Source organism: Haliotis asinina, chromosome 9 (genome assembly GCF_037392515.1).
Source record: "Haliotis asinina isolate JCU_RB_2024 chromosome 9, JCU_Hal_asi_v2, whole genome shotgun sequence".
Lineage (NCBI taxonomy): Eukaryota > Metazoa > Mollusca > Gastropoda > Lepetellida > Haliotidae > Haliotis > Haliotis asinina.
In genome coordinates this window covers 3,838,767-3,861,593 of record NC_090288.1, presented here as the reverse complement: position 1 = coordinate 3,861,593, position 22,827 = coordinate 3,838,767, and the positions used below count along the sequence as shown (strand labels likewise).

General features: G+C 39.9%; 1 protein-coding gene across 1 annotated transcript; it reads left to right on the top strand.

The window, feature by feature from the left end:
- The first annotated feature begins 8,408 nt into the window (after positions 1-8,408).
- Positions 8,409-20,841, top strand: LOC137296400 (uncharacterized). Its single transcript, XM_067828200.1, has 3 exons — positions 8,409-8,532; positions 17,155-18,386; positions 20,260-20,841. Exons 1-3 carry the CDS (start codon positions 8,409-8,411, stop codon positions 20,839-20,841), a joined length of 1,938 nt encoding a protein of 645 aa, XP_067684301.1.
- The last annotated feature ends 1,986 nt before the right edge of the window (positions 20,842-22,827 follow it).

Sequence of the window (22,827 nt, the reverse complement as noted above, 5' to 3'; positions counted from 1 at the left end):
AGGAGAAAAAATATATTATGTATGAGAAGAATAGATGGTGTGTAGATATTTTTGAATGGGCACAGGGTTTTGGTTTTATTAATTTGGTAATGATGATTTCTGTGTTAAAAGGTGCCTTTACGGAGAGAACTTTATCATTGGCTTCCTAGACCATGTTACAAGTGTTGTTACAACATTGTGTTGATAAAGGATAACATTAAACAATTCATTTAAACACTTTTTCAAACATTCTTTTCAAACACACTTTAGAAATATAACTGTTGGTTTTACGATACATTGGTGCTATTTGTCTTAGGCGTCTCTGCGATGCTATGTCAATGCCTAGCAGACATGAATGTTTCTGTACTTCAGGATTCAATAAATGTTCATTTCTTTTTGTGCATTTTTGAACTATAATTGTTAAACCATGTCTTTTCTGTTCACTCCCTACGGACTTCATTGAAAGAGTTATTCCCACAGCTTCGAGCAGCAAGTACTTAAAAGAATTATTTCGCGATTCAATAAAGTCACTGCTGTCAGCCTGTCGCTGAGTTTTGTCAATTCAGGTGAATTACTCCAAAACATCGACAGCGACGTTTTTCCAACTCATCCAACTGCCGACACACTGGTTTAGTGTGGAGAGGCGGTATACGTTACTTCTGAAATCATTTGACTTGTCATACAAAAGATTTACTCTCCCTGACATATGTGTACCATCCTACACGACCTCTCGCTATTAACAGGGATGGAAAAGTATGAGATTAATTATAAATTTGTCCCCAAATCCAGGTAGCAAAGGCACTGTGAGTCCTCATCATCCCTAGTATGGTAATCTACCTTCAGTTGCTGGCGATCACAAGGTCCTTTTTATGATGTAATCTCCTAAATAATATATACTTTTAAGTCGCATGCTAATTTTAAATCTGTATCTGGGATATTGCAGTTCTCTACCCTACCTGTCTTTCGCGGGCATAAATTATTTAAATTTGACCCTTCTAAGTCACGTTATACCTGACAAACGTTGACAAATGACACATTGTAACTCACTCTTTACAAATTCATGACCGGGAACCAGGATCAGAACATAGCAAACTTGGGACAAGGTGTCTCAAATACGTATGGTTCTAGACATCTTCATATAACTGGAAGCACCCTCAGCCATTTCCAACACCATTAGGTTTTCCTACCCAATTTAGTCATGAAACTGGTCTTGACTATCATGTGGACAAACAAACTAGACCAACGCGGAGTTGATACAGAACATGAATCATTAATCCATTTATGCCTGCAGCATAACCTCAGGAACATGACCTCAACAAAAACATGCAGTGTAAATGCTAACGTCGTGCGATACGGGTGTCATCATCTGCACCGAGACGTCGCACCCATTGCAATAAACAAGTTGTCAATCCATGTAACTGTTTCCTCTCCACCAGATCAACATCGTACTGCCACCTAAAGAAATCTAGTACTGTAAGTATCTGCATGCTCACGAGACAACCCAGTGACTGACATCATGAGCACAGATGGGGTTCTTCATGGGTATAACATGAAGACAAACAGAGGTAACTGAACCAACAAAATATACATTTTAAAAACAAATAAAAAGAACTCAGAAAGAAGGAGACGAGGGTTGTTGTGATTGTACTTGCATGCAGTGCACAGTCCGCCACGGTAATGGATTGTATGTCAACCCTTCACCAGACAATCGTCAATCCTAGTAAATAGCTCATTTTGTTTGTTTTGTTGCTCATTCAAATCAAGTTACCATGACACCGAGTCATTTACAAACAGACTAAAACAGGTCGCTGGGGATAGGTTCCACCCCGCGCATCCCAACAGGGATCGTCGTCTTCAGAGAGATAATGTGACCCACGACACAACAGAGACTTGCATGACAGATTCTTTGTGATTTTACGAGCGCTCCGTCCTTTCTTCACTGGTCATAAATTTCAAATTTGGGCAGACTTTTTTCGATTCCGTCCACATGTTCGAAAGATAAAGTGAAATTGAATAGACCTTGCGTTCAAGATTAATTGCACTTGAATAGCGACGAACATTCACGTGCATATGACTACATAAACAAGCTGCTAACAAATTGAAGAAGTTCCTACTCTTAGAGCTTTTGTCAAATTTTAAGGAAATGACCAGCCATTCCTGGACCAGGTATCTCAGTAGTTCTATTTGGAGAATTATGAAATTAAGCATGTCTCATGTCTCATTTAACTCGATCACCTTTCTGTCAGTGAGGCAAATGGTCGTCTTCAAGTGCTGGCCACATTCCGTGGATTCAGTCATCCACTCTTCCTTTTGGGCTCCTCAAGATTGGTTGTGCCAGGGTTTGGTTTTTTTTTCTTTTTTGCGAGACACTGGTATCAAGGGTGTTCCTGCATAAATGACTTTCACATCTGGAATTTCAGAGTCTGAGACGTGCTTATCTACTGACTCCTGCATCAATAACTCATGGTCCATGGTTTAATGCATATACCTTGTCCAGTGGAATCTGCCTATAACGAACGGGGCTGAGACCGACTCATTTGCCCGGAATTTGTCTTTTGCCGTAGACGCAAGCATGATGTTTTACCTCCCTTTGTTAATGACATTATTAATCTCACTCAAAATGTTTAAAAAATGCTTATATCAATTGCAGTGAAGTCATGTGCCCCGCTCATATTTATAACATATGTCCGCATTATTCCCAGCAATCAGTGTCATATCACTATCTACTCACGTCTCGAAATGATGTGGACTTGACAGAAAAAGGATACGCACACATGTTTTGTTTCGCTAAAAGTCATATTTATTGTAGTTAGATTGAGTGAGTGAGTTAGGCTTTATGACGCGCTCAGCCATACACCAGCTATATGGCGGCGGTCAGTAAATAATAGAGTCTCCAGTGATCAACTGCATGAGCATACGATGACACGCGTCAACCAAGTCAGCGAACAGGCCACCCGATCCTGTTAGTCGTTCCTTACAAGCATAGTCGCCATTTGAGGGAAGCTGTAGACCTTTTCTAACCCGGACCTTCACGGGTCTGTTGTAGCTGGACGATCACATGTCAACAAATTGTTTTCGATGTGGAAATAGCGGATTTTGTTCTTTTAGTCAGCTTATCTCACAGCAAGTTGACAAGTCCGTCAACCTGTAGACGGTCCTTTATTGGTAACAGTTTCACAAGCTTGAGATACGATGAGCTGGCGTAAAACCAAATACACCCTCTCACCTTTCAGAACTCTCATTGAGATAACACCAAAGGATATCAAATCTGTCGTGAACCCTCACAGAAATCAATAATAACTGAATGCCATCATTCCCTTCCTTCTACGTCAGAACTACAGACACTTCGTCAACCAAAGAAAACATTACATTATTAATACATTACATTACATTACAATAAGTCAGACTAAATTAGCCCATGTTTCTATATTGCCCTGGACTACCACAACAACCGGCACAAATATCAACCATGGAAACTGCAGGGGATATAATAATGTTCAAGGAAAGATGCAAGATATGAACAAAGGATGCAATCAAGGTGCTTTTGGTTAATTCATGAATGCCTAATGGACGCCACAATTATTTTCCAGGCAGGTCGTTGATCCTTTCATGTACGATCTTCGAACAGTTACTTTACAATTTGCAATTTGTCTCCAGCATGATGACGTAGTTTTGGTGGCAAGCGATCTATAGATCCGTTTTATAATGTGTTTGTCAGTTGACAGTATAATATTGTAGAAATAGTCTAGTCTACACTGTTCTTCCATGGCAGCTTCTTACAAAGCATAAATATAATTATAACTGCACGACATTCTGTCGTCACGAAGTGGCTGAAATATTGCCGAGCAAAAAGTGATTACACAACGGGTCTACTGTGTAATTGTTATCGTAACATGAAAGTATACTGAACAGCAAAAAGACAAACAAGCTTAGAAAAAAATGAGATTTCATAAAAGTAAGCTTTCACGGTCATGGCCTCCATTTAAAAAAGTAAATCAGAATGTATTTTCTCTCATCCGACTGAGCTGAAAGTATTGCAGACTGAGTAATGGACCCGTAGGTGGGTTACTTCACTCCAAGACCTTAAGTTCTTAAGTCCGATGACAAACAACGTCTCATACCGGTTCGAATGGTTTCATGCATGTCAGTTGACGGTAAGAAACCCACAAACCGATAAAGTCAGACTTGGCGGTCGCGCAATATGGAAGAAGTACTGGCTCTTGCATATACGGTTGTCAACGGAAGTCTGGTACCGGAAAGACAGCGCGAGCAAAGGGAGTGGTGACCAATTTACTGCCGGATGTAGCGCTTCGCGAGACTTACAGACGTCATCATAAGTCTGTAGGCTCTGTACATTGTACCACTGGGTGAACATTTGATTTGCCTTCGCATGTATTTGTGATGCGCACCATTTCTGGAACAGCATACGCTTACATTTTGCGAACACAATGCACCATCGCCATTTCATATGGGTTCATGAGTATTCGCGTTTGATACAGACTCGCACAATCGACTTTGCTTCTGGACAGGGTTTTTTTGTGACTTTGCAAGTGGTTTGTTTGATTATTTCTTACGGTGAAAATATCCATTTCTCAATTCACAGCTAACACTAGCAAAAAACATTTTGAAAGTTGTGAGTGTGGGTTCCATTCCTAGTTCCTTCTAATTAAGTTCCGGGGTTTGTCAGCACCATTCGCGATTTTCAACAAAAGGGTATCATCTGAGATCCAGTTAAAAGTAATCGCCACATCGGCAATATTGCGGCCATAGCACGATGTAAACGTCTGGGAACAACAAGCATCACCTTAAACATTCCTCTGAGTGAGTGAGTGAGTGAGTTTAGTTTTACGTCGCACTTAGCAATATTCCAGCTATATGGCGACGGTCTGGACCAGACAATCCAGTGATCAACAACATGAGCATCGATCTGCGCAATGGGGAACCGATGACATGTGTCAACCAAGTCAAAGAGCCTGACCACCCGATCCCGTTAGTCGCCTCTTACGACAAGCATAGTCACCTTTTATGGCAAGCATGGGTTGCTGAAGGCCTATTCTACCCCGGGACCTTCACGGGTCAAACACTCCTCTGACACTATGCTGATACTCTGTGGTGCATTTGGCTTGTTCAAAGAACCTCTCGCCGTCTGATTGGGGTGAAGACTGGGGTGAAAACTGATGCTCGGCATCCCATACTTGTAAGAGGGATCGGGTGGTCAAACCTGCTGACGTGGTTGAGACATATCATCGTATCCCATTTCATAGAAAGATGCTCATAATGTTGAAACTGGATGAGGTTCAGACCACAGCTGGAATAGTGATGAATGGGACGTTAAGGAAGATGTGTTTGGAAAGCTCAATCAAATAGTGATCGTCGTGGTATTTGCTTTGAACTGTTTATCTAGAACATCAATAAGAGGACACGATAATTATGAGTCTGCTAACAAATATTTTCATTACAGAATTGTCAACGAAATGATGCATATAAAGAAAATGTACATCAAGACATTATTGACATAAACGACAAAACATTTATGCGCTGTCTCATTTGGACGGAAGCAACGCGACTGTCAACATGCTCGGAGGCCTGCTAGTGATGTGCCTCTTTATGGACGAAAGTAAAGGTAAGACATCCCGTCACAAGAACCGTGAGCGTAATATCGTATATTTTGTAATAAGTAATATCGGCAAACGTTTAACGACATCATGCCGAAGTAAAGCAATAAAATGATATTTTTAGAATGATTAAAACCGCTTGTTAACGGACAGTACAATAACCTGTTTATTACAGATTCGGTTAAAATAGAAGTAATGACGTACATGTACAAGTTTAGTCTAGCAATAGACTAGTCTAGTTTAGTCTAGCAATAGACTAGTCTAGTTTAGTCTAGCAATAGACTAGTCTAGTTTAGTCTAGCAATAGACTAGTCTAGTTTAGTCTAGCAATAGACTAGTCTAGTTTAGTCTAGCAATAGACTAGTCTAGTTTAGTCAAGCAATAGACTAGTCTAGTTTAGTCTAGCAATAGACTAGTCTAGTTTAGTCAAGCAATAGACTAGTCTAGTTTAGTCAAGCAATAGACTAGTCTAGTTTAGTCTAGCAATAGACTAGTCTAGTTTAGTCTAGCAATAGACTAGTCTAGTTTAGTCTAGCAATCGCACCCGGTCGTATTGAATGATGATTAAGCACAAAATCAGAAATGTTACGTGTTGTTTAATAGTTGTATATCTTTTGGCTAATGCATGTTTAATAAATAGTGAAAGATTAATGTATTAAATCCCTTCTATATCGTTTAAATACACTCTTCGAAAAAGAAACTATACCTGCTGTTTTGGAGTTTACTTACTGGTTACATATAACCGATTCAAACATGACATCGTTCCTAAATTACAGAAAAATCATAACTTTACAAATTTTCAATAGGGGGAAGGCGATGCTGAATGCTGTCTTGAATGTTTTGGTGCTCTGGCTGAAGTCCTGTGTGCAGTTTTTGTAGTGTCTGAGGTAACGGATTACGCTGGGGTAAGCGTCGACCAAGAGTATCCCGTAGATGTTCAATGGAGAACAAATCGGGTGATCGAGAACGCTAAGGTAACACTTTAACATTGTCTTGCTGGAGGAGGTCCTGTCAAACTCCAAAGATCCACCGTCCACGTTGATGAAGAGAGCGAGATGACTTTGAACTGGTCCAGTGGGAAAAGTCTGACCTCCCATTGCTAATTGCGCACAATCTGCTCGGAGATTCGGCGTAGTCCAGGGATTTGGATTGTTGCGGGTGATTGTGGAAGCGAGTCTGGGCGGCGGAGCTCTAGGTCGAGCTGAACTGGGTCTGCCATTATCCCTCCTGAAGTAACTAGCCACCGAATGCTGCGATGCCAGTCCTTGTAAACGAACGATGGCTTTGTGTTGAGCTTCTGTCAGTCTTTGCTTATCGTCTGTAGTGGCTTAAAGCAATGTATGTGGAGTACCATTGACGTGGCTTTTTAATGCCTACAGCCATAGGATTCAGCTCAAAGCTATACACAATTTCATGATCCACGTGCGTTTCATGCAGGATGCGTTCTAGCGATTCACTACAGGCGTGAGTGTAACATATCGCTTTTTGTTCAACGTTCTTTTTTGTCGACAACCATTTTCCTGCATTTTGGAATTCCGCATTGATTGGTTTGTTCCGTAAAATTCCACATGTTTTATTTTCCTATGTGTAGTTTCTGTGTTAAGAGTTAGTGAGTTAGTTAAGATTTAATGTCACATCGGCAATATTTCAGCCATATCGTGACTAAATCTAGTTCTAAATTTATACGATAGACATATGATATATGAAATCCTGTCGACGAAAGACAGTAAAACACTAGAGTATCACAGACTGAGTTAAAACTAGCTAGCAGATATCTTAAAAGGAGAAAAATCAGTTTGGACAAAACAATGTAAAAACGGGCTATAGGTCGCCATCAGCTGAGGACAGATCACCATACCTGGGACCATGGGGACTTACAGCGCCTTTGCTACCTGCATGGACCCTTGCTGGATTTTTCACCAACACTTCAGCTACTGGCGACTGTAGGAAAAACTAGCCGAAAATTAAAATAACAAAAATGCTACAATTAAAAATGTGGTGTGTTTAAATTTTCCTTTGAAAGGTTTGGGTCTTACATACCCTCCCAGGGGGACAATACTTTTACGATACTTTAACCCCTTTGAAGGTACAGCCAAAAACAATCAAAGTTACTAATTCAAACTACCAGTCATTAAAACACATCTACTTACAGAACATATTTATCAAATTAATTTCTTTTAAAAAGCCAAGAATTAAATGATAATTAACGGTATTAAAAAGATCCTTAACAGTTTTAACGTGGAAATATTTATCCCTTATGATGGAGAATTCAACACAGTCAAGCAGGAGATGGTTGACTGTGACTCTCTCATCACAAGGGATACAAAACAGAGGATCTTCACCTTTTATCAGATATTTGTGAGTATAACGTGTATGGCCAATGCGCATAATGACCTCCTCCACTCTGGACTGACAACCCAAGTAGGTGTAACCAATATAAGGTTTAATTTCATGTAGTTTGCTGATACTTACTCGAGCGTCCCACTTCTTCTGCATTAGATCACGGATGTAAGATCTAATGTTAGCTCTGTAATCAGAGTATGGAATAAGAAGTGGTGTCACGGATTTGTTGAGCGCTGCCTTGGCAGCAAAATTAGCCATTGAATTCCCAGAAATACCAACATGGCTGGGTAACCAACAAAGGACGATGTCACATTGGCCAGTAGCAAGATAATTATACAATTCGATAATCTCTATTAAAAGTGGATGTTTACAAGAAAGATTTTAATGGCCAGAAGGCATGGAAGAGAATCTGAAAAGATTATGAATTATTTATATTTACGATGTTTATTGATATATTTAAGAACTGTTAATATGGCGTTAGCTTCTGCTGTGAAAGTAGAGGTGTTATTGGGCAATCTAGAAGATATTGTTCTGGATCCAGTGACAGTGGCTCAAGCAACTTTGTCACCATCCTTGGATCCATCTGTAAATAAGGGTGTGTATGTATTATAGTTACTTTTTAGTTGAGTATATTCTTGTCGATATTGTAATTCATTAGTTTCTGACTTCTTAAACTGTGTTAGTGTTAGGTCAACTCGTGCCTCACCAGCTGCCAAGGAGGAGAAGAAAGCAAACGGGAATGAGATATTTTTTTCCAGCTCAATGCCAGCAGCGGAAATGAATGGTCTAATTCTTATCCCAAGAGGCGGAACAAGAGAAGACTTTTTATTGTAGAGATCCACATAAAGAGGATTGAAAACACAGTCAAATGCAGGGTTAGACGCAGGGTTGGTGGTGGACAGAATCCAATAATTTTAGGTTGCTTTGACAGGCTCCACCATATACAATGGAGCCATAATCAAGTTTGGATCGTATAAGCCCTCGGTATAGGTGGAGAAGGGTTTCCTGACCCCCTCCCCACTTCGTGTTGGAAACAACCCTCAGCAAATCAAGGGCCTTCGGGCATTTATTTCTTAGGTATTTGATATGAGGTCGAAAGGTCAAATGATGATCAAAAATTAACCCTAGGCATTTCGCTTCTTATACAACTTTAATAGGTGTTTTATCTAAATATAATTGCGGATCTGTATGAGGTTTATACTGTCGACAAAAATGGATGCAATTTGTTTTTGATTTGGAAAATTTAAATCCATTTTCCAAAAACCATTTATTAATCTTGTTTAAACAAAGTTGTAATTGTCGTTCAATAGTACGCATATTTTTCCCACGACAAGATATATTAAAATCATCCACGAAAAGGGATCCGTCAATTGAATCATTTAAAACCTTTGCTAAAATGTTGATTTTAATGCTAAATAAACAGACAGGATACTGCCTTGTGGGACACCCTGATCCTGAGTATAATGATCAGACAGTGTAGAACCCACTCGGACTTGAAATCGCCTGTCGGTTAAAAATGCTGATATAAATTGAGGCAGGCGACCTTGCAATCCAAAATCATGTAAATCTTTTAAAATGCCATGCTTCCATGTAGTGTCATAAGCCTTTTCTAAATAAAAAAGATGGACACTGCATATTGATTGTTGACAATAGCATTCTGAACAAATGATTCCAGTCGAACCAAATGGTCAGTAGTACTGCAATTTTTACGAAAACCACACTGAATATCTGTGATTAAACTATTCGATTCCATGTACCATGTTAACCTGTTATAGACCATGCGTTACATGGTTTTGCAAATACAGCTTGTCAGAGAAATAGGTCTAGAACTAGATGGATTAGTATCATCACGGCCAGGTTTGGGTATGGGAACAACTATGGCATCATGCCAGGATGCAGGAAATTTATCAGATGTCCAAATTTCATCAAAGATATTCAACAGTGTCTCTAAACATGATTCGGGTAAGTGCTTCAGGAGTTGATAATGTACACCATCAGCTCATGTAGCAGTATTATGAGCTTCTTCAAGAGCCTTGAAAAGCTCATGGAGAGAAAAGAGTTCGTTATAATCTTCCCCATTGTCCGAATGAAAATTTATGTAATTCTAATTATGTAATGCAGTGTTTGGTATTTTTGAAATTCAGGTACATAGTTGGATGAGGAAGAATGTCTTGCAAGTGTTTCACCCAGTTTATTTGCAATATCAGATTGATCAGTTAACAATTGATCTCCAGATTTGAGATGGTGTATGCTTGATTTGTTTCCCTTACCTTTAATTTTCTGAATAATGTTCCATACCTTTGACATCGGTGTTCGTGAATTTATCCGTGAAACATAATTTAGGCCAAGACCGACGTTTATTTTGTTTAAAGGTACGCCGGGTTTTAGCTTTGAGAATTTTATATCTATTTACATTATGGACCAGTGGATGGCGACGGAAATACTGTTCTGCCTTCTTCCGTGCCTTCCTACCTTGTTTGCAATCAGCTGTAAACCATGGAACGTGAGGATTTGGAGAGGACTTCGGAATACAGTCTTCAGCCATTTTGAGAAGTTTATCAGAGAAACATTCTATGTGATCAGTTGTATCAATAAAAAACATCAGGTTTGAGTTTGTCAGTACAAGTAGTTGCTTATAAAGGCCAGTTAGACTTAGTGAAATTCCATGTAGATGATGGAGGGACATCAGTTGGAAACACAGATGTTAGTACAGTTGGGAAGTGGTCACTTCCGCACAAATCATCCTGAACTGACCACTCATATTCACTCAGTAAAGTTGAATCCACAACTCACAAGTCCAGACAAGAGTACGTGCCAGTTCCTGGTTGAAGATGAGAGTGAGAACCACTATTAAAAATGCATAAATCATTGTTTGAGAAAAACTCCTCTAAGATTTTACCCTTTGCATTTAGATTAGTACTACCCCAAAGTGGGTTATGGCCATTTAAATCTCCCATGATGACACAAGGCTTCGGTAGCTGGTCATATAATGCTTGAAGATCAACCTGTCGGAGACAAAGCGAAGGTGGAATATATAGAGAGTTCAGGGTTAATCGTACAGCCACAGTCTGGATGGGGAGTATTGAGAGGAACAGCACTGTGAGTGACGCCCTGCCTCACCATAACAGAAGAACCTCCTGTAGCTTTAACACCTGGAGGAGAAAAGTGATGGTATGAATTATAATATTTTAAGTCTGTAGCTTTAAGGAAGGTTTCCTGTAAGCAAAAGGCTGATGGTTTTAGATCTTGTATTAATAGCTGAAGGTCATTAAAATTGTTGCGAAATCCTCTACAGTTCCATTGAAGAATATTTGGTGTATAACTCATGGAGGTTCAATTGGTGATCTAGCACGAGGTTGGGGTCCTTTACGCTGTAGTAACAGCGATGAAGACACATCCATATCCAAAGGCTCATATGAATTAAGAACCGGTACAGGGTTTGACAAAGGCACATCCAGATGTTAGAGAGCCTTTGATTCTTTCTTTTTCGAATGTTTCTTATCCTTTCGAGAGACTGTGACTCAGATTGTGATTCTGGCTCTGCTTCGACTTTAGGTAACTCAAAGGTTAATGGTATAGGAGTCTGTGTTGCAGACGAAGGTGATATGGATTCATTGGCAATGGAATATAATGTCTGTTGGTCTGTGACCCAGCAAATTGCTGTCTGGCATGCGACTGTTTGTTTAGAGGAGGTAACAACGGCAGAGTATGCTCTTGATTGGACAGGGTTTGGAGATTGTTCTGCCACCAGCTTCTTGGCATCAGCAAAAGAGATATTATTTGTGTATTTGAGCTTAATAATCTTGCTTTCTCTTTTAAAAACAGAGCATGATTTGGAGAATGACATATGTTCACCACTGCAATTTGCACATCTGATATCTCCAGTGCAGTCCGTGCTGTCATGGCTTTTGCTGCAACGGGAGCAAACTGGGGTGTTATGACAGGATTTGGCCCCGTGTCCAAACTTTTGACATTTAAAACACCGGAGCGGATTTGATATATATGCATCAACCCCGATGTTAAAATAACCAGCTTTGATGGAACTTGGAAGCTGAGAAAGAGCAAACGTCACCAGATATATATTAATATGAACAACTCTGTCATGATCTTTTCTTGTGAATCTTTTAACAGATGTCACTCCTTGAGATGCTAGTTCCTGTCTAATTTCCTCTTCTGACATATCAGATAGACAGTGAGCTCTATCGCGGATGATACCCCTGCATGAATTCAACGATTTGTGCACAGAAACAGTATTAGCAGTATTTGCAAAATGTTTTGCTTTCAGTAAATTTATGGATTGTTGTCGTCGGGCACATTCTATTGAATGAGAGCCAGACCGAAGACGAGTTAAGTTTTTTACTTCACCACAAATACCTTCAACAGCTTTGGATACTGCGAATAGATTCATTTTGAGAGGCAGACCATCTATAACTTCAACAACTAAACAACGCGCCATGAGTTAACATTAGTAGGAGATTCATCTTCAGATGACGAAACTGAATCTGTCTCCAAATGTCTTCAGTTATTGTTACTGCGAGAACCAGAAAGTAGTTGTGTAGCCATAATGAGAAAAGTGGATTCAACATCTCCACTCCCCACCCACCATGGAGTGTCAACAAGGACGGCGTCGAAGTGGAAACCGACAACAAAACGCCAGGGTTACAGGGATGCTATACTCCAGCAACGCAGACACAGGTAGCTAATGTAGTCAAACAGAATAAAAGTCAGGATGGTTCCGCCCATGACAGATTTCTGAAGACAATTAGAACCTGGAGGTCAGTAAAGCCAGATTGGCCCATGAGCCACCGCCTTCTGGCATAGGACTCTAGGCAAGTAGATCATATTTAATGCCAAATATGAACAGTAAAGTCACAAATGCACAATAATATGCAAAAGGTGCAGTAAGAATAGTGTCCATTCGCAGGGCATGGCGTGACCAGCCGATTGATAGAACCGGGCCAGTTCTACCACCCGTCTAGGTGAAGTCGGGACCAAAGTGGTGTGCTAGGCAACAGGAACACGGTTCCAGGCTTCTGTTACCCTCAACCACCAGGATCCCTTCCTCCACCGACACAGGGCCGCAACCCACGGCAAACGGGTTGGTGGACCAAATATCCCCCCGGGTCCACCACGGGGGTGTTGGCGAGCTCTTGACGTTGCCCAGCACCCACCACGAGGACGTGGCTCGCCACGGGTGCCTGTTTTAAGAGCATAAATACAAAAACATGTATCGTTATTGTCACCAGATAATCTTTGACATATGTTCTTCGAAGATCAATGTCAAATGGACACATGAACTCAAAGCCTAAATGACAGATTTGTCACGCTTTTTCAATGGTCAGTTGTCGCTCTTTTTCGTGTAAACCAAGTCGATATTTAAGTTTTGTAATGGTCAGGTTAAAACAGAAATGTCATCTGCTGGTGTATGATATAAATAGGTTGATTTCTAATTCATTAAATATGTCTCCAATACTATCTCACTGACAAGACCATGTACGATAGAAAATGGGAAAATAAAACATTCGTACGCATGATATTCATATATACTAAACGTAAAAACGTGTTAAAAACTAATTTTGACAAAAGTTGTCCATGAATCAACTAATATTAATACTAATATTAAAAAGACTGTTTGTATGTATAACTATCTAATCTGGGCGAAAGTTCGAATTAATGGTTACAGTGACAGCGGCAATATCTCCGTAAAACGTGTATCGAGATAGCTTAACTATGCCGAACAGCAAAAGAAACGCTTACTTTATTTGATTTGTTTTCGAAACTTCTTTTGCTGTTCAGTGTATTTCACCACACTTCAGTGTACAAACAGGCATTGTCAACAACAGAAAGTATATTACCGTATTCGAGACTATGTTGATTCACAGCACTTTCACTACCTGCGTGGACCCCAGCTGGATTTTCACAATCCATTTAGTTACCTTTCTCCAAACACTCATAATTTAAAAACCCAAATATTGAAAAGAGTGTTTGTATAAGGAGTTTATAAAATTTGTGGGCAACAAACATCGGCAACTGAAATACGATGAGATGTGTCAACCAAGTTAGCACAAAATTAAAACCCTCTGAAGTACTTTGATTCACATACCCTCTAAAGGGGACAACAGTTCCATAGCATTTAGTCAGTTTAATCTAGCAATTATAAAATAACTTTTATCTATTTGCAATACAAAACAATAACATTTTTTCAATCAATTCCATTTTCGCTGACGTCAGTTGGTAAACGAAACCTAATATTGTTGAAAAGATCTTTCATGGACGAAACATGATAGAAACGTGTTTTTATCCCTTGTGTTGGGAAAGTCAATACTGTCAAGTAGGGCATGTTTGATCATGATTCTTTCATCAAATGCAAAACACGCTGGAGGATCAACACCTTTCAGAAATCATCATGGGTGCCTAAAGGGCATCGTCATATTCTGGACCGTTTATTAAGCGATAGTTAAGTTACACCAACATGGCTATCTCCAAAGTGTTTTGCGTTGGATTTCTGATGATCTGATAACATGTTTGTAATCGGTATATGGTATCAGAAGTGGTGTCACAGATTTGTTGAGCGCTGCCTTAGCAATGGAATCACTCATTGCGTTTACCAAAATTTCAACGATGTCGTATTTGCCAGTAACAGAAATAACACGATTTCAATTAAAGATACGTGTTGGCATGACATTTTAATAGCCTGAAAACCGGAAGTGAGTTTGCAAATAGTGAACATTGCTCATAATTGGACTTTTGTATTGATGCGCGTGCTATGAGTGGAGACTGAACAGCCATCTCTAATATTACACCGACTTAAAGTATTTTAATAATTAGAGTATAATTCTAGATTAATGTCTACTGAATTCATTGAATTGTTATTATTCCGTTCATTAACGTCCGATACATTCTGTAACAAATGGCACATTCTTTTCTTCAAATTGTCGGTATGGAAATCCACCTCAGCGTCAGGCTGCTGTTGGTTATAATGTGAGTCAGAGTGCTGTTGTTAGACTGTGGCAGAGATTTCAAACCAATGAATATGCACGTCGACCATGATTCTGTCCCAGAGTCACAGTGCATGTTTGTCAACTCATGTTTGTCACGATGTGTCACGTTTGTCAAATTGAATGCATTAAACATTATGATGACACTTAGTTCTGGTATTTCTATTGAACTTTTCTTTACCTGTGCTATATATCATTTGACCATTTATTAATGACTATTGGAATAAAGGTCAAATGGTAGCTGAAATATATACTTTGCCTCTATACAGTTTTACACACTGGAATAATTCCGAATCCTTGTCAGGTATGTTTTGCTTCTATTTTTGTAAAGTTGGATCCATTCTCTAAAGCCCATTTATCAGTTTTAGTAAGATATAATAGCAGGTTTCTTTCACTAGTATGCATGTTGTTATTTGCCACAACAAGCAACTGTTAAACCTATCAATAAGGCCCAATCATCTATTGAATCATTTAAAGACTTTGAATAACTTTGAATTGTTATGTAAATAAAGGTTCAGAAACAACACTAATATTTTGGACACCCTCATATTAATTAAAATGACAAGGCACGACAGAACTCACTGGGGCTTAAAACTGTCTGTTATTAAATATGGATATGAACTGAGACGAAAGGACTAACAATCCAAAATCATGTAAATCTTTTAACATGCCGTGTTTCCACGCTGTATTATTTCCTAAATCGATATACTCTGCATGAGATGTCATGAGGTGGTGCAGTCACCCTATAAACAAAGCCAAAGCACCGAGACTGCATGGTCCGAGTTCAAAATGACATTCTGCAATCAGTAGAGAATGGTGGAGCTGTCATTCTTTTATTATTAGACAATTCCGCCTCTTTTGATACCATCGACCACGGAGTGCTTCTTCATACACTGGAAGAGGGATTTGGTATCACTGACAAAGCCATACGTTGAATCGAGTCCTACATACCAGTGAAAGTCCGGGTTAGAACAGGCTTTCAGCAAACCATGCTTGCAATAAAAGGCGACTATGCTTGTCGTAAGAGGCGAGGGGCGGGTTCGGTTGGTCAGGCTTGCTGACCTGGTAGCCATAGGTTCCCATTTGGGCAGATCGACGTTCATGCTGTTGATTACTGGATTGTCTTATCCAGACTCACTGAAACTCGTTCCGTCCTGTATCTCTGGACGGCACCAATCTGTTCTCATTGATGGCACAACATCAAAGATGGAAGAAGTGCTGGTCGGAGGTCCACAGGGATCAGTCCTGTTCACAATGTACACTTCGCCTCTTGGGGATGCCATTTATCCAGTCTGGATTATTGCAATGCGCTCTTGGTTGTAATGGGTTACCAAAACACTTAATTGCAAAGGTACAAACCGCAGCTACTGCTAGAGTTATCTCCCGAACTGTCAAATACAAGCACATAACTCCAGTTCTTATGCAGCTGCATGGGCTCCCAGTAGTCAAACTGATGTTATTCAAAATTCTTCTGCTTGTATACAAAACTGTTCACGGTATTGGCCCATCGTACATCAACGCATTGATCCGGTGCCATCAACCATCCCGTCCCCTACGTACCAGTTGTGCTCAGCTACTTGTAGTGCCCAGCTACTAGTTGTGCTCAGATACTTGTAGTGCCCAGCTGCTAGTAGTGCCGCGTATGAGGACGAAGACATCATATTTAACAATAAACACAAATCCAATATGAAACACCTGTCAGCGAAGGACGGTATAATAACTAGGTTAAAACGGGAATAAATGTAAGACTAGTAATCAAACCTAAAATGATTTACCTAGAAATGAGAATACAATAAACAGTTGCCAACGACTGATTGTAGATCACCACGTCAGCCAGCCTCACCACCCGATCCCGTTGGTTGCCTCTACTACACAAACATAGGTTACTTAAGACCAGTTCTAACACGGAGGGGAGACCGGGATTCACAATTCACATATTTTGGACGAATTCCAGAAGCAAAGGTCACAAAATGATAAATTTTCACATCATGATATTCATTACACATAAGGAAAAGGATTTAAGTGCCTCTGAACAATATATACTTTTGGAAAATGTTTTTCAGACACAAACCTTCTGGTTGATCATTCAACATGACATTACATTATATCCGAAGTTAAAGCAGATCAAGTTGTTATATGTCTTAGTTTTATTACCAGATTTGGTAAGAGTAACTTAACTTACACCTGTTCATGAAATGTAAAGCATCTTTATGCTACAGGGAATGGCTTTAGCAGCAGTGGACGGGAATTTCTGGTAGCCTTTCCAGAAAACGTAAAGCCGGACCAACAGTGTGTCATCATCACTACCGTTCTCGACGCTGCCTCTGTCCAGGTCACTGCTCCAAGCATCAACTACATGGACAACGTCACCATCAGCAGCTGGGAGGGCGGCTACATCTGCATGGATGGAATGATACAGTTGTCGGGAAGTGGAATCTCGGATAAAGTTGTGCACATCCTCTCCGACAATGATGTAAATGTTCTAGCTGCAGACTATGGTCTTAAATCGATGGATACATATCTGGCATTACCTGTTAGTGGGTTTGGTTTCAGTTTCTACGTTGTCACCTACCAGAGTGTCAATGATAAGAGTCACTTTTCGGTGATATCTTCTACTGCAAATACCGTTGTTACCGTGGAGTTCCCCCCAGGTCTGTCAACACTGGACTATAATGGCATCGTCATCAAGAAACCATCCACAATCATTGTAACACTTGAAAAGCATGAGGTAATGCAATTCCTAAATGACAAAGATTTAACTGGTGTGTATGTGTCCTCCAACGAACCAATTGCTGTGATTGCAGGCGCCAAGAAATCCAAATTAGACACTGACGGAACAAGTGATCATTTAGTGCAGCAGATGACACCTGTCACCACATGGGGTAAACATTTTGTTTCTGTCATCTCCCCAGGGAAGACCAGCGAGATGGGTGAACTGTATCGCGTCCTTGCAAGCACAGCAAATACGACTGTTCGTGTGAACGGAACAGTTTACAACCTGGCGAAAGAAGGGGACTGGTTTGAAGCAATTCTTCAAGCGACAGATCCTGTTGAAGTCGAATCAAATAAAGCTATCCTCTTGGCAAAGTTTGTGAGGCAAAGTAAAAGCTTTGACCCATGCATGACGATTGTTGTTCCAAACACTCAGTGGCAACATCGATACAGTTTCCGTTTTCCTGACACTTATAAAGGTGTGTCAGCCGCACACGTTGTCATTGTCATTGACTCTCACTTTAAGTCGAGTTTAATGCTAAACTCAGCACCCCTAGACATACAGAACTGGGTTGACGTTGAGAACACGAACCTGACGTCAGGATATATCCTTCTACAGACCGCCTATCACGTTATCCAAAGTTCCAGCGCTGTTTTCGCTGTATATCTACACCAAAAGAACAAACATACAGGCGCTTTCTGTTCTATGGCTGGAATGAATCTTAAGCAGATAAACGCGGTAAGGGACGTTCTATTAAAAAGGTTACTATTTAGGGTGGTAATGGATGCTGTTTTAGTGTTTGGTGAAGGATGTTTTAGTGCTTGGTAATTGTGAATGTTGTTTTAGTACTGGGTAGTGGTGGTGCATGTTGTTTTAGTACTGGGTGGTGATGAATGTTGTTTTAGTGTTGGGTGGTGGTTGGTGTTTTTTAAGTCCTGGCTAGTGGTGTTGGACACACTGTGGATTTGAAATTTATTTGAGCATTTTACAACAAAAATATGAATAATATTTTTCGTCCATCTAATCGTCGTATTCCAGTGGACGTTGGTCATGGGAAAGGTGTACCTACACGCAAAAGTACATTTATCACCCGAAACTGTGTTCTACAGGGGTTGTCGCTTGTGAGAGAACATATGATATCGCAAAGGAGACAGTAGATTTTGGACAATGCCCTGACATTGTTATGACGTCATGAACCTGCTGACATTCCTATGACATAGCTGCAAATATGCACGTCTAATCGTATTACAGCGTTGAGAGAAACTAATGAAGAATGATTTTTATGATAAACAGGAGCTCACTTTCGTGTCTACTGACATCAATAATACCAAGACGAGTTGATAAAGGTAAAATAACCCCGGCAAGGTTCGAATGTTTGTAACTGTATCAGCTCGTGTTGATATAACTGACATCAGTAGACACTTGGGTGAGATTATCTATGTACTCTCTATAATACCTCCATCGGGGATGAATACCAGTTTTAGAAGATCCCTATTTTGTTGATTCCAGAGAACTTACTTTTACAAAACCGTCTTGATATTGCTGGAATATTGCTGGAATATTGCTGGAATATTGCTAAAAGTGGCGTAAAACTAAACACACTTACTACCTTTACAGATAGCTAAAATATGTTAAATTTTGTCAGTTCTTTCAAATTTTAAAAGTTGGTCAGCTACGAAAACTGTACCTTTTATAACAATGTCATGTCGATGAAATCACTGTGAAAATGAATTATGAAGTCACTCTTTTCTGTAAAATTATGCGGAAGATAATTTAATTGTTTCAATTCTCTGTGTAAAAGAAAGTACTATGTGATACAATTTATTATTTGTATTTTATATGTCGTATACTCAGACTATCAGCCATGTCACCAAAAGATGTATAATCATTGTGATCTTCAAATACCGTTGTCTTGCGGCCTGAAAAGCAATAATGTTCTTTTCTGTTCTGATTGTTTTAGTGTTGGCTGGTGGTGCATGTTGTTTTGGTGATAAATGGTGCATAATATTTTAGTGCTGGGTGGTGATGGAGACTTAAGTGTACGCCGGTGGATGTTTCGGTAAGGGGGGTGGTAAATTGTGGAATTCGTTTTAGTGCTGGGTGGTGGTAAATTGTGGATCTTGTTTTAGTGGTGGTGGTGGTGTGGTGAATATTCTAGTGATGGGAGGTGGTGGGTGTTTCAGTTCTGGATAGTGGTATATTGTGAAATTTGGTTTAGTGCTTGGTTGTGGTGGATGTTTTAGTGCTGGGTGATGATAAATTGTTGATCTCGCTATAGTGCATAATGGTGGCAAGTGGTTTAGTGCTGGTTGGTGGTGGATGTTTTAGTGCTGGGTGGTGGTGGGTGTTTAAGTGGTGGTAAATGCATGGTGGATGTTTTAGTGCTAGATGGTGGTGGAGGTTTTAGTATTGGGTGGTGGTAAATTGTGAGTCTTGTTTTATTGCAGGTGGATCTGTTTTTAAAGCTAGGTGCTTGTGGATGTTGTTTTAGTGGTGGTAAATGATGGACCTTGTTCTTCAACAATATTATTTGGCACTTATATACCATTGCTTTAAATGTGAGTTTCTGGACTAGTGATAGAAATTATAACAATTTACCTTTGTTTGGTAGAACTGGACTCACTCGCAAGAAAAAGCTGAAGACTGTGTCCCGAGCATAGCGTCAGCAATGACACCAACGACTGTTTCAACTCCTGCAGCTGCTGCAACTTCTGCTACCACTACGACAGTGAAACCATCTTCACGTCCCACCACTGCCATGGCTGCTACGACGATCACTACTACGATGGTCACTACTACTATTTCGTTTCATGCTGCGGATGCTGTCACGTCGTCTACGACTTCAACCCTACGTTCGCCATCAACATCAGTGATAGATGTTAATGAAAGCCTGCCAGACAACTGCACATGTGAAGGGAGCTCCCGATTTATACATCAAAATATGTCCCTTGAACAACTTCAGATCATTGTGAACCATCTTCAGACATACCTCAGGGTCCTACCCAACCAAACATCCAGATCGATTAGGAAAAAGTGCAGTGCACCCGATGACAGACCCTTGTCAAAGACGTTAGGTTTGACAGGCTGCATATTTCTCTCTTTGTGTGCCATTGTGGTGTTCCTGGGAGACGCTCCACGAATCATAAGGCATCTGAGAGGTGCCATCTGCAAACGGAATCTCCGAAATCATTAACATCATGTAGAATTCCATACTTCTATGTGGTATTGTATGCCTATTCGAGACCGCAAAATATAGATACAACATGTTATATATTTTTCACGGAACATTAGAAAAAGATTCTATACGTTCCAAATGGTCAATGGTTCTTCGGAAACCACAATGAGTTTTTGTTTTCGATTTATTAGTGTCCAGTACCAAACAACTATATTAGTTTCACTGTCTTACAAAGACACCTAGTAAGTGGAATGGACCAGTATTTCGAAAGGTTAATGTGATCCCTGGATAGGTACAGGATATAACAATGGGAAATTTCCAGAAGTCTAAATATTGTCAAAGATATAGGCGTCCCACTATATATAAGAAGTTGCATTTTGGGGACATTAATCCACCTCCTCCTTCCTTTAGGGTGAGTACCCTATGTGTCCTATGATGACTTGTGAGTCACATCAATTTCTTCAAGGGACACAAATTTATTGAACAACTGGATATCTTTGTAAGATCCTTTGGATATTCTGTTACGGTTAAGAATGCGCCGTGACAAACGATGTAAGAAATCCCCTTGTGAACCAGCAAAACAGAACAAAGACAAGTCATAAACGTTCAAATTGTATTATTATGCAACCAGAGCAAGGTATACAAAGTCACAAGTCAATGTAACAATGCTTATTACAAATACAATTCAAGAGAGACAAAATCTAAGTCAGTGGGTCACAAGATTTACATAGTAGCAAACTCACCAAAGTCTTGGTGAGAGAGAGAACAGCTATGGCAAAATGTAAACACAGCGATCGGTGCGACAGCAGATAATGTAGGTCAGGCGTTGACGGGTTTTGATGATCAAGCGTGGCAGTGATGTAACTCCAGCAACTATGAATGAGTGTGAGTGTCGCCCTCAAACACGGCAACCAGCCTTTTCATATCTTCTAAGTCAGCCTTTTAATATATATTTAGCCATTTCCCGAACGTTCGGGCACAAACGAACATCGTCGAACACTGTAGAATGCCCTGGAATAAGTCTCCCGGGAGTAGACACATAGAAAACTAGGAGCAGATAAATTCCGGAAAACCAGAATGCTAAAAATCTTGACCAGCTATTAAAACGAAATGTGACCCATTGTATTTAATATTCAAAACACTAAATGTTGTGACCCAATAATAATTATTACTTAATTAATAACAACAATATGCAGAAAATACACACTCGAAACAATTCTGTTACCTTTTGGACAATTCCATCCTTGCTTTTTTGTTGTATTTATCACTTGTTTCACTATTGTTCCTGTTGTAGCAATGGCAGAGATGTCAGTGGGTCCTGAGAAGCTATTTGTGTACAGGCACATTGAAGAACAGCATCGGCAGAAAATGACATTGTACCACGCTGGCTCATGAGCCTGGGCATGGTCGATTCTAGGCAATCAATTCTATATTTGTGTATTGTGTGTGGTGAGTATGTTATGAATGTCAAGAAAATTTTTGGCAAGTCCGTGAAATAAAAAATGTGTAAAAGAAAATGCTCAGTCCTTAGCATTACGACCTGGTTACCGGGGCCTGTTCAGGATCAAAGTGCTGTATTGAGCAACGGAACGTTGTTTCTGAAAGCAATGCCATCAGTCGGTGTCATCCCAATAGTATCTATGGAGGTAACGGAAATGATCCATGAAATGACCCATGAAATGAATCAAAAATAATGTAGCAAGTGTCTATATGTTCTTATTACACGTATAAACATATCGAGCATAACAAACATTGCTTCTTTGTGTGTGTGTGTGTGTGTGTGTGTGTGTGTGTGTGTGTGTAATCATTCTTAAAATTCGTGCATATTTATGCTATATGTTTGAAGCGACATTCATTCTACACTTTGTAGTAATAAAATTGGGAAAAAATATTTGTGTATTCATTTTAAACCCCCAATGTAATAAACATGTGTACTATGTACATTTATGACAGATGACAACTTTTGCGTTTTCAATGATGCTAGTTTCTTAAACAACTTTTTTG